This window comes from Myotis lucifugus, unplaced genomic scaffold (assembly GCF_000147115.1).
Source record: "Myotis lucifugus unplaced genomic scaffold, Myoluc2.0 scaffold_54, whole genome shotgun sequence".
Taxonomy (NCBI): Eukaryota; Metazoa; Chordata; class Mammalia; order Chiroptera; family Vespertilionidae; genus Myotis; species Myotis lucifugus.
Window position 1 is genome coordinate 4,658,298 of NW_005871102.1, and position 13,988 is coordinate 4,672,285.

A 13,988-nucleotide genomic window follows, 5' to 3' on the forward strand; every position below is an offset into this window, starting at 1 on the left:
GGTTTATTGAGACTTTGAGTTAGAGTTGCGGGTGGGGGAGGGGGGGGTCTGGGCTTGGTGAAGCCCAAGTTTCAGAGGCGTCCCATGATGTTGCTTCTGCCTTCGACACTTTTTTAAAAAATATATATATTTTATTGATTTTTTTACAGAGAGGAAGGGAGAGGGATAGAGAGTTCGAAATATCGATGAGAGAGAAACATCGATCAGCTGCCTCCTGCACACCCCCTACTGGGGATGTGCCCGCAACCAAGGTACATGCCCTTGACCGGAATCGAACCTGGGACCCTTGAGTCCGCAGGCTGACGCTCTAGCCACCGAGCCAAACCGGTCAGGGCTGCCTTCGACACTTTTAAAACTCCCTTGTTTGTATTTCGCTTATAGGTCGTTTTAAGCTTAAGGGCCGTGTTTCTGGCTTAAATCCCGAAGGGTGCCATGTCTGAGCAGGAGCGCATCCTGGAATGCCTGAGGAAAGAGATAAGGTCGCTTCTCATTTCCACCAAAGACGGTTTGACCCCACAGCAGCTGGAAAAGGAGTACCTGCTGATGGTTGGCAACCACTTGCCCCTCCGAGTCCTTGGGTACCGGTCCACGATGGAGCTGGTGTTGGACATGCCTGATGTTGTCAGTGTCTGCCCCTGCGGGGATGGGACTGTCATACTGAAAAGGTAAACTTTGTGATCAGTAACCACGTCGTAAAGTTTTAGCCGTTATCCTGCACCTTAGGCAGGGTGTTTTCATTTGGGGGGGCGGGCAGGGAGGAGGTGATCATAGGCAGCTACCTTTGAGGTTGTGGGCTAAGTTAGAGCTTTCACAAAATTAAGAAACCTACCCCCCCCCCCAAAAAAATGTACATTGACAAAAACTGCATTTTTGCATATGATTTCAGATGATGGCACCTTTTGTTGGGAGATCATAGCAATGGGACTTTTTTATTGTTATAAAATCATATTTTTTAATTCCACATGGCACACACACACACACACACAAAGTCGAGGGGAAGTTTGTTGTTCATCTCAAGATGTTCAAACCTTTCAAGGAGTCAGTTAGCAGTAATAATGACATACTGAATTTTACCTTTCTCTCTTCATCCTCTGGTAGAGGAACTAATAAGCTGTTGTCCAAAATGCAAAAAAATAAAAGAACCAGGGGTTCATATTTATCATGGTATCCAGAGACACATCTACATGGAGAGTTTAAAAAATGACTACACAACCACAGATACAAAGGGTAACGAAGGGAGTAAGTTTTCACCTACATATGATTTCTTTGTTCATCTCTTCAGCCATTCCAGATGAATCCACCAGAGGAATCGCAAGTTTAGTTGCAAAACAGAGGAGCAATCATAAGGTCCGAAACTCCATGCAGAAGGGAAGGGCCAGCGTTTGCTCTGGGCCAAGCTTTCACCGGCGAGTGCCTTACCGAGGAAGGGTGCCCCCTATCCTTCCAGCTGTTGTGAAGAGTGAGTTGAAGGACCTCCTGGCGTTATCTCCTGTTCTCCTGTCTGATTTCGAAAAGGCATTTGCCAAGCGATTTGGACGATCATTCCAGTACATGCAATATGGGTTCCTGTCCATGTTTGAAGTGCTGAATGCGGCTTCGGATGTTATTTCTGTAGAGCAGACCAGAGCAGGTTCTTTGTTGACGTTAAAGAAGAGCATATCAGAAGAAAAGCAGAGAGGGTGGCCAGCAGGTAAGCACGTTAGCATTGGTAACTATTGTGGGTGAACAAATTTCGGAGCACTCGTGACACAAAGAGAGGCATGTAATGGCTAAGGTCCGCCAATGTGTTGAAGTTAAATGTTGGCTCTGTCATTCACTAGCTGGGTGATGTCAAGCATGTTACTTAAAACATCGAAGCATTAGTTTCCTCATCTCTAGAAGTAATAATACTTGCACCTTGGAGTTGTGCTGAGGATGAAATGAGATGATATCTGTAAAGTGCCTGGCATTTAGTAAGGTCATAAGAAGTAGTATCTATAATAATAAAAGGGTAATATGCTAATTAGACCGGACATCCTTCCGGATGAAGCCAGGGCCAGAGGAAAGCCCAGGTCCTGGGTGCCTGCAGGTGGCCAGAGGGAAGCTCGGGTCCCGGGTGCCAGAGAGAAGCCAGTGCTAGCAGCCAGGGGAAGGAAGGCCTACTCTTGCACAGATTTCATGCATTGGGCCTCTAGTCTATTTTAAAAACACAAAATTAGCTCTCTCACTGTAAATGAACATTAGTTCTATGTGTTCACGTAAAGAAGATGGAACATGGAAAATGAAGTTTTAAAAATCATACTAGTTAGTAGTATTTGCCAACTGATCTTTGCCGTCATTGATCTTTGATGTCATAGCAGGCACTGCATTAATTTATGTAGTGTAATGATAACCACCTTATTTGTATAGGATTTGACCTTGGGTTGTCATTGCCATACCATAGACAAGTAGTGTGAATATCCCTGTCTTATAGATAAGGATAACAAAGCTCAGGAAAGCCAAATGACTTTTCCAAAGTCACATGGTTGGAAAAGTGGTAGAGCCAGGTTAGACACCCAGTTCTTATTACTGCTCCTTCATTGTTTTTCCTTCCCAATCACTGTCATTCTCAAAGGCTCAGAAACCAGTATAATCATTTGTATAGTGTTTCTCTAGACCAGTGGTTCTCAACCTTCTTAATGCCGCGATCCTTTAATATAGTTCCTCATGTTGTGGTGACCCCCAACCATAAAATTATTTTTATTGCTACTTCATAACTGTAATTTTGCTACTGTTATGAATCGTAATGTAAATATCTGATATGCAGGATGTATTTTCATTGTTACAAGTTGAAAATAATTAAAGCATAGTGATTAATCACAAAACAATATGTAATTATATATGTGTTTTCCGATGGTCTTAGGCGACCCCTGTGAAAGGGTCGTTCGACCCCCAAAGGGGTCTCGACTCACAGGTTGGCAACCCACAGGTTGAGAGCCGCTGCCTTAAGTGGAGTTTTAGATGTCCCTTTTTTCAGTAACACACTTAGGATCTCTTGGATTTCTTCTATTGATGACTAATCACTTCCATTACATGTACATTTTATTGACTTAATGTTTAAATGTAAGCTTACTTGCATTAATTTTTAGTTCTAAATTGAGGCATTTAGCTCACGGTAGCCTCGTATTATACCACCAGAGATAACTAGAAATTTCTAGTGACAATTTTTCTCTCCTTTTATTCACAAAAGGTAAAATTTTTACTCAGCCTTTTAGAATGAAACAAGAAGGATCATACTCTCCAAGTTTCCCAATAGCAAAGACACGCTTTACACGACCCACTTCAAACATGGAGCCATTGAAGCAAATATGGAACATGGAAAAGACTAAGTCAAATGTAGTGGAGACTTCAAGGCTGAATCACACTGAAAAATTAAACCAGGTGAGATACTGGAGTTTGGAGATATAAATACACTGAAAATGTGTTTAAATTTAGTGGTTATTACTTATATCTGATGGAAAAGCTGGTCTTTTAAAATTCAAGTCATTCACTAATTTCAGATGTAACTTAAGCATTTTCTATGGTTCGCTGGATTATAAGAAATGAGAAGTGACAGTGAGAAAAGAGTACAATTTTGTCAACTCCAGGGTTTCTACTATTTTCTGCAGATGGTTCCCAGATCTGTATCTCTAGTTCCAGCTTTTCACCAAAGTTATAGAAGCATATTTACAACTTACCTCAGGAATATTTTCACCTGAATGGCTGGCCCCTGAGCACTACAATCCTGGTATTTTTGTGTGACTATAATGCTGAAGGACTTTGAATAAAAACTATTAAAATATAATCAACAAAGGCCTGGTTGCCAAAACCGGTTTGGCTCAGTGGATAGAGCGTCGGCCTGCGGACTCAAGGGTCCCGGGTTCGATTCCGGTCAAGGGCATGTACCTGGGTTGTGGGCACATCCCCAGTGGGAGATGTGCAGGAGGCAGCTGATCGATGTTTCTCTCTCATCGATGTTTCTAACTCTCTATCTCTCTCACTTCCTCTCTGTGAAAAATCAATAAAATATATTTTAAAAAAAAAAAAAAAAAGGCCTGGTTAAGTTAGCAAGATAACAAGTTGAGCTCAGAATAAGCACATGGAAATTAAATTTGAAACATAAAAGTGCCTTATTTCTATAACTTAAAATACTAGCTTTAGTAACATAAATAATAAAATTTACACATTTTAAATGGACAGTTTGAGTTTTGACAACGTATCTAGTCATGTAAGAACCATAAAAATCAAGAAACAGAACATTTCCATCATTCCCCCAAAGTTCCCTCATGCCACTTTGTAGTTAATCTCTTTCTCCGCCTGCAGCTACAGACAATTACTGCTTTCTATAACTGTAATTTTGACTTCCCAGGAGTTTCATATAAATGGAATTAAATAACAGCTAGCCTTTAGTGTTTATCTTCTTTAACTTAGCATGATGCTTTTGAAATTCATCCAGCATATATTAGTCGTTCCTTTCTCTTGCTGAATATCATTCCACTGTATTGATATACTTCAATTAGATGTTATTTCCTGTTTGGGGGTATTATGAATAAATCTGCTATGAACATTTACATACACTTTGTATGAATATAGACTTCATTTCTCTTGAGTAAATAACTGGGAGTAGGATTGTTGGGTCATACACTAAGTGTGTGTTTAAGAACTTTGTAAGAAATTGCCAAACTGTTTTCTAAATTGTCTGTACAATTTTACTTTCTCATGAGCTACATTGCAGCTTTGTTAACATTTGATATTGTCAGTTTTTAAAAAGCCATTTCAGTGGGTGTATGATGGGATCTCATTAGTTTTAATTGAAATTTCTCTAATGATGAATAATGTTGGGCATATTTTTATACGAGTATTTTCCATTTGTATATCCTCTTTGAAGTGTCTATTCATATTTTTGCTCATTCTTAAAAATTAAGTAGTCTTTGTATTGAGTTGGAAGAATTATTTATATAATCTAGACATAGTCCTTTATCAGAGAAATATTTTCTTTGGTCTATGCTTATCTCTTCATTTCTTTAATCTGATTTTTGTGGAAAAGTCTGTATTTTTGAAAAACTTCATTTGGCATATTCTGTAATATGACTTGAGTCTACCCTTTTCAGTTTCCTCTTCTACTATGTTCCTAATGCCTTCAGGAAAACTATTCTTTTTTCTTTGTTCATGAAGTTCCTTCTACCTTCATTGCCTTCTCTACCACTTCTCTGCAATAGTCTCTTCATTTTTTTTTACTTTATTGGGGTCTCCCTTTGCCATTGGCTTCTCTGCTAAAATCCTCAGATCCCTGCTGTCTTAACTTGGGCCGCTCCTGTCTTTACTCTCTATCTGTTGAGTTCAGATAATCATCCGTTATTTCCTTAACATTATTTTTCCACTTGCTCAACTTTGTGAACTTCCTCCCCTTTCCCTCTTTCCTTAGGGAGCCTTGCTTCTAAACTCAGGATACACTAGATAGTAACTCTATTTTCTGACCCCACATTCCCAGATCTTTCTGCATCCCTATTGGTTCTTTCCTCCTTCATTTCTATTTCAGCAGAAGAGCTTTTCCTTCTGCCCTTTATGGCCAGTCATTCCACCAGTGCCCTGGCTCACACTGAATCCTGCCTCCCAGGGACCTTTCACCATCCCATCTCTTCCCTGCATTAGGCAAACACTAAGTGTGTGTTTAATAAACATTGAATACTTTTATAAAGAGAAGAAAATTGGTAACAAAATTTTTTTCTGGATAAGAGTATGGGATTGAGTAATTGAAGACTCTACAACAGGGGTGGGCAAACTTTTTGACTCAAGGGCCACAATGGGTTCTTAAACTGGACCGGAGGGCCGGAACAAAAGCATGGATGGAGTGTTTGTGTGAACTAATATAAATTCAAAGTAAACATCATTACATAAAAGGGTACGGTCTTTTTTTTTTTTTAGTTTTATTCATTTCAAACGGGCTGGATCCGGCCCGCGGGCCATAGTTTGCCCACGGCTGCTCTAGAATCTAATTGTTATAGAGAATGTTAATTCTCTGGAAAGTTTAAGAATATTTAATTTTAATAAATATTTTACCTACTATAAATGTATTTTGTATGTATGAAATGTTACAGTGACTCTTGAGAACAGTTTTTTATCCATTTGATTGAAATACATTTCCTTTGATAGATACTTCCTTTGCATATTATTCAGATTTATCTTTGACTTTTTTTTTTTACTATAACTTGAACTTTTATTTCTTTTTCATAGTTGGAGAACACCTTCAAGTCAGTTATTGCACAGATTGGACCTGGTGGGACTATTAATCCAGAACTAAAGCATAAAATAAAATTTGTAAGTATTTTCTGTTTCTGGAAAATGGATAAGAATACTTGATTATACAATTAGATATCATTTGTGGCCAAGTTAATTTTCTTAAGAGTATTTATTAGTTTTATATTTATATTTATGCCTGATCTTTTCAAATATATTGCAAATGGAGTGGCTATTCATTTAAGGTCAGAAAAAAACTAAATAAATTACAGAGTCTTAAAATTTTTTAAAAAATTCTTTAGAAAATGTTAAGTTCCTTCATAAATGTGCTCTCTTCTCAGTTTTCTTCCCATTACCCCAATGAATCATTGTCAAGTTCTTTCCAATACCAGTTTTCTATATATTTATGTCAAATATTATTCTAAATTGTGTATGGTATCCCATCGTGTTGGTATACAATATTTCACTTAATGAGATTTATTATTGATTAACATTTGGGTTATTTCTAGCCTTGGCTATTAAAAAATGCTGTAGTTAATGTCTGAACATTTATCTAGAAGTGGAATTGACAGAGGTATTGATTAAGTTTGATAAATATTACTACTTTTCCCTCTAAAAGGTTTGAACAGATTTTCATTCCTACTGACAGTGAAATGTTACTGTCTAATTATGTTGTTATAACTTATATCTCTTGATTTTTACATTGAGCATGTTTTCATATGCTTAGTAGTCATTTATATTTCCTTTGGCCTAATTTACTGTTTCTCCTTATTAACTCGTAAAAGTTCTTTGTGCACTTAAAATTTTGGTGGTAGCTGTTAAATGTAATTTGAATAATCAGAGTGCTATTGTGACTCTTTCTGCTTTACTTTCATTTGAGCTGTGTGGTTTTACTAGGAGAAATGCAAAAACTTTCGGGCATTGAGGCCCTGTCTTCTTGTTTGGACATTTGTTCAATATGACTTTTTTATGGTAACAAAATATTAGAGAAATAGTAAGCATTCATTGATAAAGGATTGGTTAAATTATCCACCCAAACTAGGGAATATCATGTGGCTCATAAGAAAGTTTTTATGTGTATCTCAGTTAATTTACATGGAATTATCTCCTTGACATATTGTTGGACTCTAAAAACAGATTTTATAGAGTGACATGTTTAGTGTTATCCTTTAATGTAAATCATAAACAATGTGAATATGTTTTTGCATAAGTTGGTTTCTGAAATGCATCAACAACTATCTCTGAATCATAGGATTTTATAATCATTTCTCCTTTGCATTTTTCTGAAACTTGAATTAAAAATTTAAATAAAATATATAGTATCTTGAAAAATCTAGGAAAATCCAAAGCTTTAAAAAGTTTTATTGATTTTTTAAAGAGAGAGATGAAAGATATATATATATATATAGAGAGAAGCATTTATTTGCTCTTCCACTTATTTATGCATTTATTGATTGATTCTTGTATATGCCCAGACCGGGGATCAAACCTGAAATCTTGGAGTATCAGGACAACACTAACCAACTGAGCTACCTGGCCATGGCCAGTGCAAAACTTTTTATACTTTATTGGGATAGACTGAATCCATTTCTAGGAATTTATCCTAAAAAAATAACTGGACAAGTGCATAAGGTACAACTATGAGGATAATTACTTCAGTGTTTGTGGTTATGAAAAATAGGAAATAGCTCTAAGGGATTGAGCAAACAAATGTAAGTATATTGAATATTTTGAAAACTCAAGCCAGAAACATGTTGATGCATATTTACTGACATGGTAAGATGTGTTTGGTTTGATATTTAAAAACTGATTATAGAAATAATGGCCTATTTTATGTTAAATATAGGTATTTTATGTATACATAGACAATAATGGCTAACTGGATATTTTCTCTGTACTGTATTTTTCAAAGTTTGTTATAATGACCATTGTATTTCTTTTTTACCATTTAAAATGCTTGAACTTATGCTATAGAATTTTTTTTTTTAGATTTTTTTTAAAATGTGAACTAATGGTATGCTATCTAAGCTAAAGAACTGATAGGAATTTGTGGAGAGCTGTGGAATTGCAATGTTGTGCAAGAATGATTTCTCAACTCTGGAAATGTTGGAAGTCACTGCTTTTTGTTGTTATAATGTTTTTTAAAACTGGAAACTGAAAAATATTGTGACTATTTCATTCACTCAATAACATGCTGCTTTTATCTTTGTTAATATTTACATTTATACTGTCTTATATTTTATCACCCAGCACTCCAATGGTAAATACTTATATTATATTTCATTTTCTATTTATTAGGTTGTGTCCAGATTTCCAGAGGGGTTACTTATTTCTAAACTGCTTAGAGAGTTTGAGGTGAGTGTTTCCTTTTTCATCAACCATGGTTTTTTTTTTATAGCTTATGTTTTCCTGATTGATAGAAATTTTGTTGCTGCTACTTGGACCCTCCAAGTCTATGCTCTAGAGCAGCCGTGGGCAAACTGGCCTGCGGGCCGGATCCGGCCCGTTTGAAATGAATAAAACTAAAAAAAAAAAAGACCGTACCCTTTTATGTAATGATGTTTACTTTGAATTTATATTAGTTCACACAAACACTCCATCCATGCTTTTGTTCCGGCCCTCCGGTCCAGTTTAAGAACCCATTGTGGCCCTCGAGTCAAAAAGTTTGCCCACCCCTGCTCTAGAGCTTAAACATCTTGTTTTGATTTCTGATGTCCTTTTCTTTACTAAAAGAGTTAAGAATATGATTTTTAATAAATAATTCATGATGCATAGGAAGGATATTTTTACTGCTTATTGTTACAATATCATTAGAAAAGAACGTTATTTTTCATATCTGATAATACCAAGTAGCAGAGAGGTTATAGAGATACAAAATACTTCTATGCTGCTTGTGTGACAAATCCCCTTTGGAGAGCGTTTTGGCAGTACCAAATGAAGCTTAAGATACACACCCCACTGATCCAACAGCTACACTCTACACCACACGTCCTTTAGAGAAAACTCTTACACACGTGCACATGAAGACATTCGTAAGGCATGTGCACATTGCAGTATAGTAAAAAAATTGGAAACATTACATGACCATCAATAGGAGAATGGATAAATAAATTTGGATTGACATTTATACAATGCAATAATATGTAGTAGATAAAATAAATGAAGTAGATTTGTTCTGAAATTTGGAACATTTTTGTAACCATCATGTTTGCTGAAAAAAAAATCAAGTTGAATAATGATAGTTCAGATACTGCCATATAGCCAATTTTAAAAAATGGTTAAGACATATACACATGTTAGCTGTGTGCAGCACTCTGTTCTGAATGTCTTTCATTAGATTTTTACAACAAACTGAAGCATAAAGAAGTAACTTGCCTAAGGGCCAGGTAGCGAGTATAGAGGAGTCAAAATTTGAACCCCAGGCAGTCTGGTTTCAGAATCCTACCTTTTAACTACCATGCCATAAAAACTGACATATATTTATAGATATGAATACAGATATTGCGAGATACTATAGCATAATGGGTAAGATACATCGCTTTGTCCTGTTTTATGGATGATATGTAAAGTCAGGATAATATTACCTAATACTATAGTTTGGTGAAGTTTAAATGACCTAAAAATAAAGTACTTAGATCAGTGCCTGCCATATAGTAATTATTCAGTAAATGTTAAAAGAAGAAAACTTAGAAAAAATACATATCCTCCCTCAGGATAGAGATGGAGGAAATTTAAATTCATCTTCTTTTAAAGAAATGTATCTTCTAGAACCACAAAGTGTTTTTCAAGTAGGCCAATGGGAGAAGCTAAAACAAAGGCTCTGATTTGTTTTGGATTAACAAGTAAAGTCACTTATCAGTGAAATTACAGAATAAAGTCAGAGAGTAATATAAAATTTATGGGTAAAATCAACCTCCTGTGCCAGACTCACAGCTCAGAGTGAGTAGTTTTTTACCACAAACATTTTAGCAAATGTACTCTGTGTAATAAAAGTTCAGGGTGTTAAGATTACAAAAGTTAAGGAGAAATTAAAATAAGTCGTTTAATGTTTCAGGGAAGCTCTTTGCCTTTCTTAATAAATAGACTTAGGCAGAAATTCAATTTTATGATTATAAATATATAGTGAGTATAGATTTAATTTAACTTTTATTCTAAATTGTAGAAACACCTGCCAACCCTTCTCTTTATTTTATTCAACATGATATAAAAGCTACTTGTATGACTTTTTTTCTCTTGAAATACCTGGTCAACACTCTGCCATTCTTTCAACATCCCTTGTTAAATTGCTAATTGAAGAGAAGATAATATATCAGCAGTGCAGTTTTGGGATCTTCCTGCAGCTCCACATAAAGATGAAGAGAGAAACCAGATAGCAAAACCAAAAATTCACAGACAATATATATAATAAAATTGGGTAATATAAATTGCACAAGAAACTGGTGAAAAGGGTTACATCCCAGGAGGTGATCTCTTGGGTGACTGGTGCATGGGAGTGGGATGGAGACTGTTTTTTGCTCTGTACCTTTCTGAGACTTTTGAATATCATTTATTTAAAGAATTCATATTAAAAAATTCTTTGTAGCCAAACCGGTTTGGCTCAGTGGATGGAGCATCGGCCTGTGGACTGAGGGGTCCCGGGTTCGATTCTGGTCAAGGGCATGTGCCGTGGTTGCAGGCACATCCCCAGTGGGGGTGTGCAGGAGGCAGCTGGTCGATGTTTCTCTCTCATCAATGTTTCTAACTCTCTATCCCTCTCCCTTCCTCTCTGTAAAAAATCAATAAAATATATTAAAATAAATAAATAAAATAAAAAATTCTTTGTAAACTAGCCTTTTGCTTACTGAATTGCATTTTCATAGTACTAGGTACCTACAGAGAAGGTAGAGAAACCATTAAAGTAACTAATGAACATAAAAGGGAAAGAAACCATAATACATATGTAAGGTACAAAGAAGTAAAGATACTAAGTTTAATTCACCACCACCCTTCCTGTGTCCTCAACCAATTCTTTATTTCTTGGGATATTCATAATTGGCCTATAAGTTTTATAGTGAGTGTAGCCAAACCGGTTTGGCTACAAAGAATTTTTTAATATGAATTCTTTAAATAAATGATATTCAAAAGTCTCTTGGTTTGTATTAGACTTGTATGGAAGCAAGCCTTTACTGTGGTACCTGAGTTCACTGATCCTTACAGATTTAGCTTGACTAAATCCAAATTAAAGCACTGTCCAAGGTATCTGTAGATATTATATTCCTGTTATCTAACATTGCTGTTTCATGTTCCTTTTTTTTTGTATGTGTGTGTGTATGTATGTATGACAGTTAATTTTTAAAGAACAACTTTCACCAAAAAAATTGGGCTTCTTAAATGTGATAGAACTCGTTGGAGCTCTTAGTGACATTCTCCATGTGGAGTTCAGGGAAGGAGAGCAAGACTTACTGGTGTTTGATGCTGATATGAAGCCTCTACCACATGGTGAGTTTAATTACAATATGAAGCAAACCTGATTTTTAGTTGTCCCTGTAAGGACAAGGAAAAAGAAAGCATTTGTATGTGTAAGATTCTTTGTTATAACCAAGCAGATCACACATTAGCCTTGAAAATGTTTTATATATAATGACCTTATTTCTGGTGATATTTGTTATAATAGGCTAGCCTATATTACTATTCAAGATTATCTTATTTTTAAAAATTTACTTTCTTCATTGTCCAGATTTTTGGATAATTCTGAAGAAAATGGTTTTTGAAACAGTGATCTGATGGGGAAGCACTAGGTAGTTCTTAACTCTGGCTATATCAAAAGCTATTTAGAAATACATGGCCATTCAGCCCACCTGGTGTGGCTCAGTAGTTGAGCATCAGCCCCTGCTCCAAAAGGGCACCGGTTCGATATGGGGTTGCAGGCTCAATCCCCAGTAGCCGATAGATGTTGATGTTTCTCTCTCATTGATGTTTCTATCTCTCCCTCTCTCTGCTTCTACCTCTAAAATCAATTAACTTATTTTTTTTTAAAAAGAAGTACATGGAAATTCAGAATAAATGGATGTGCCTTGGCATCCAGCACTTGTGCTTTTCTAAAAATGAACATTTTATTTTGTGATAATTTTAGGTTTACAGAAAAGTTGCAAAGATAGTACAGGGTTCCCATATGCCCTTCATCCAGTGTTTCCTAATAGTAACATCTTACATTACCATGATACATTTATTAAAACTAATAAATTAGCATTGGTACATTACATTAACTGAACTTCAGAGTTTATTCTGATTTTACCAGTTTTCAAAAATTGTTCTTTTTCTATTTCTCTATCCACTTCAGGACACCACATTGCAATTAAGGCACTTGGTTTTTGTTTGTTTTATTTTTGTTTTTAATGTGGCTTAATATTTTTCTTTTGGAATTTTTATTGACATTACTGTAGATTCAGATACACTTATTAAGAACTAATACAGGCAGATCCCATGTACTCTTTCCTCAGTTCCCTCATTGGTAATGTCTTTCCAACCAATAGTAAAATATCGTACTTATATTTTTACTAGTGGCCTGATGTATGAATTCCTGCACATTGAAAGGAAATTAATTAGAAGAAATATTTTAACACATTGCGGACCAGTAGTTTTATTGCTAGCTTTACCCAGTGGCCAGATAAGTTTCTTTTGAATGAGTACAAAAAACGTTTTACATAAATGTTAAAGGCATGTTTTAAAATTAAATACCCATTGCATTTGGAAGTTATTTATTACATGTGCTTACAAGCTAATATCTTTTTAAAGAATTCTCATGATTGGTCACAAACCTCAGAACAGAAAACACGAGAATTCATGTGATCCGTCTGCAATGTATTAATATCGCTATCTGCCCTTTCTCTATAATAGTAGTGTCAACCAAATCCACAATCAACAATGACAGATGGAAACACACACGTGTGATTGGCACCAGTGAGAGCTTTATATGTATTGTGCATGCGCGTCAACTTAGCCTTTTATAGATATAGAATAAACTTGCTTAATTAGACCTGCTTTCTGACTTAGCTAAACTTTTTCCAGCCCAGTGAAGCACCCCAATTCTCTTTCAGGTAATTGTTAGCAACACAGCAGTAAATATCAACACAAAGCAGATTATTATTGTAGATCATGCAGGGAGAACAAAGGGTAAAATATTTAACTGCAGCAGTGTTTGGCTATATTCTGCACAGTGAGAAAACCTGAAGTCATTTTCAAGGTCCACCATTTCTTACTTCTTTTCAGTTGGGTCAAGTTTCTAAGCTTTCTAAATCTCTGTTTTCTGGCTAATGAAAAGAAAATAGGATTCTACCAAGTCTCCTGTCTACCTACTCTAGGACTTCTGTGAGGATCAAATGAGACGAGGCATGGGAAAATGCTTCACAGACATTTGGTTAAAGTGTAAATGTTTCCACCTGGGTATAAAGCAAGTCGTGTTCCTGGCTGAAAAAATTCCAAGGAGGCTAGTCGCTAGGGAGAGGAAGCCAGGTGTTGCTAAGTGACGTCATTACCCAGCGCCCACAGTGACTGTTTCTGGGCTGGCCATGGGATCTGGGCAGCGTTGGCTACAATTTGGTGGGCTGTCACTCTGGGATGGTGGTGGGGCCTGTGTCCCCCTTGGGGAAAGCCAAGTGTTTCTTTGTTTGCCAGGTCCTTGCTGCCGTTTCTCTGTAAATGGCAAGTGTGCATCACGGCAGCTCCTGCGTTGAGCATCTGCCCCCTGGTGGTCAGTGCACATCATAGCAACTGGT

At 36.3% G+C, this 13,988-nt stretch overlaps 1 protein-coding gene across 2 annotated transcripts in view; it reads left to right on the forward strand.

Moving 5' to 3' along the window:
• The first annotated feature begins 432 nt into the window (after positions 1-432).
• The window catches only part of TDRD5 (tudor domain containing 5), a 42,903-nt gene continuing 29,347 nt past the window's right edge, over positions 433-13,988 (forward strand). For both annotated transcript variants that reach the window (XM_023754029.1, XM_023754030.1), the window contains exons 1-6: positions 433-662; positions 1,281-1,690; positions 3,209-3,399; positions 6,232-6,315; positions 8,533-8,589; positions 11,559-11,712. In XM_023754029.1, coding sequence (XP_023609797.1) covers positions 433-662; positions 1,281-1,690; positions 3,209-3,399; positions 6,232-6,315; positions 8,533-8,589; positions 11,559-11,712 — 1,126 coding nt within the window. The remainder of the gene's footprint in view (positions 663-1,280; positions 1,691-3,208; positions 3,400-6,231; positions 6,316-8,532; positions 8,590-11,558; positions 11,713-13,988) is intronic.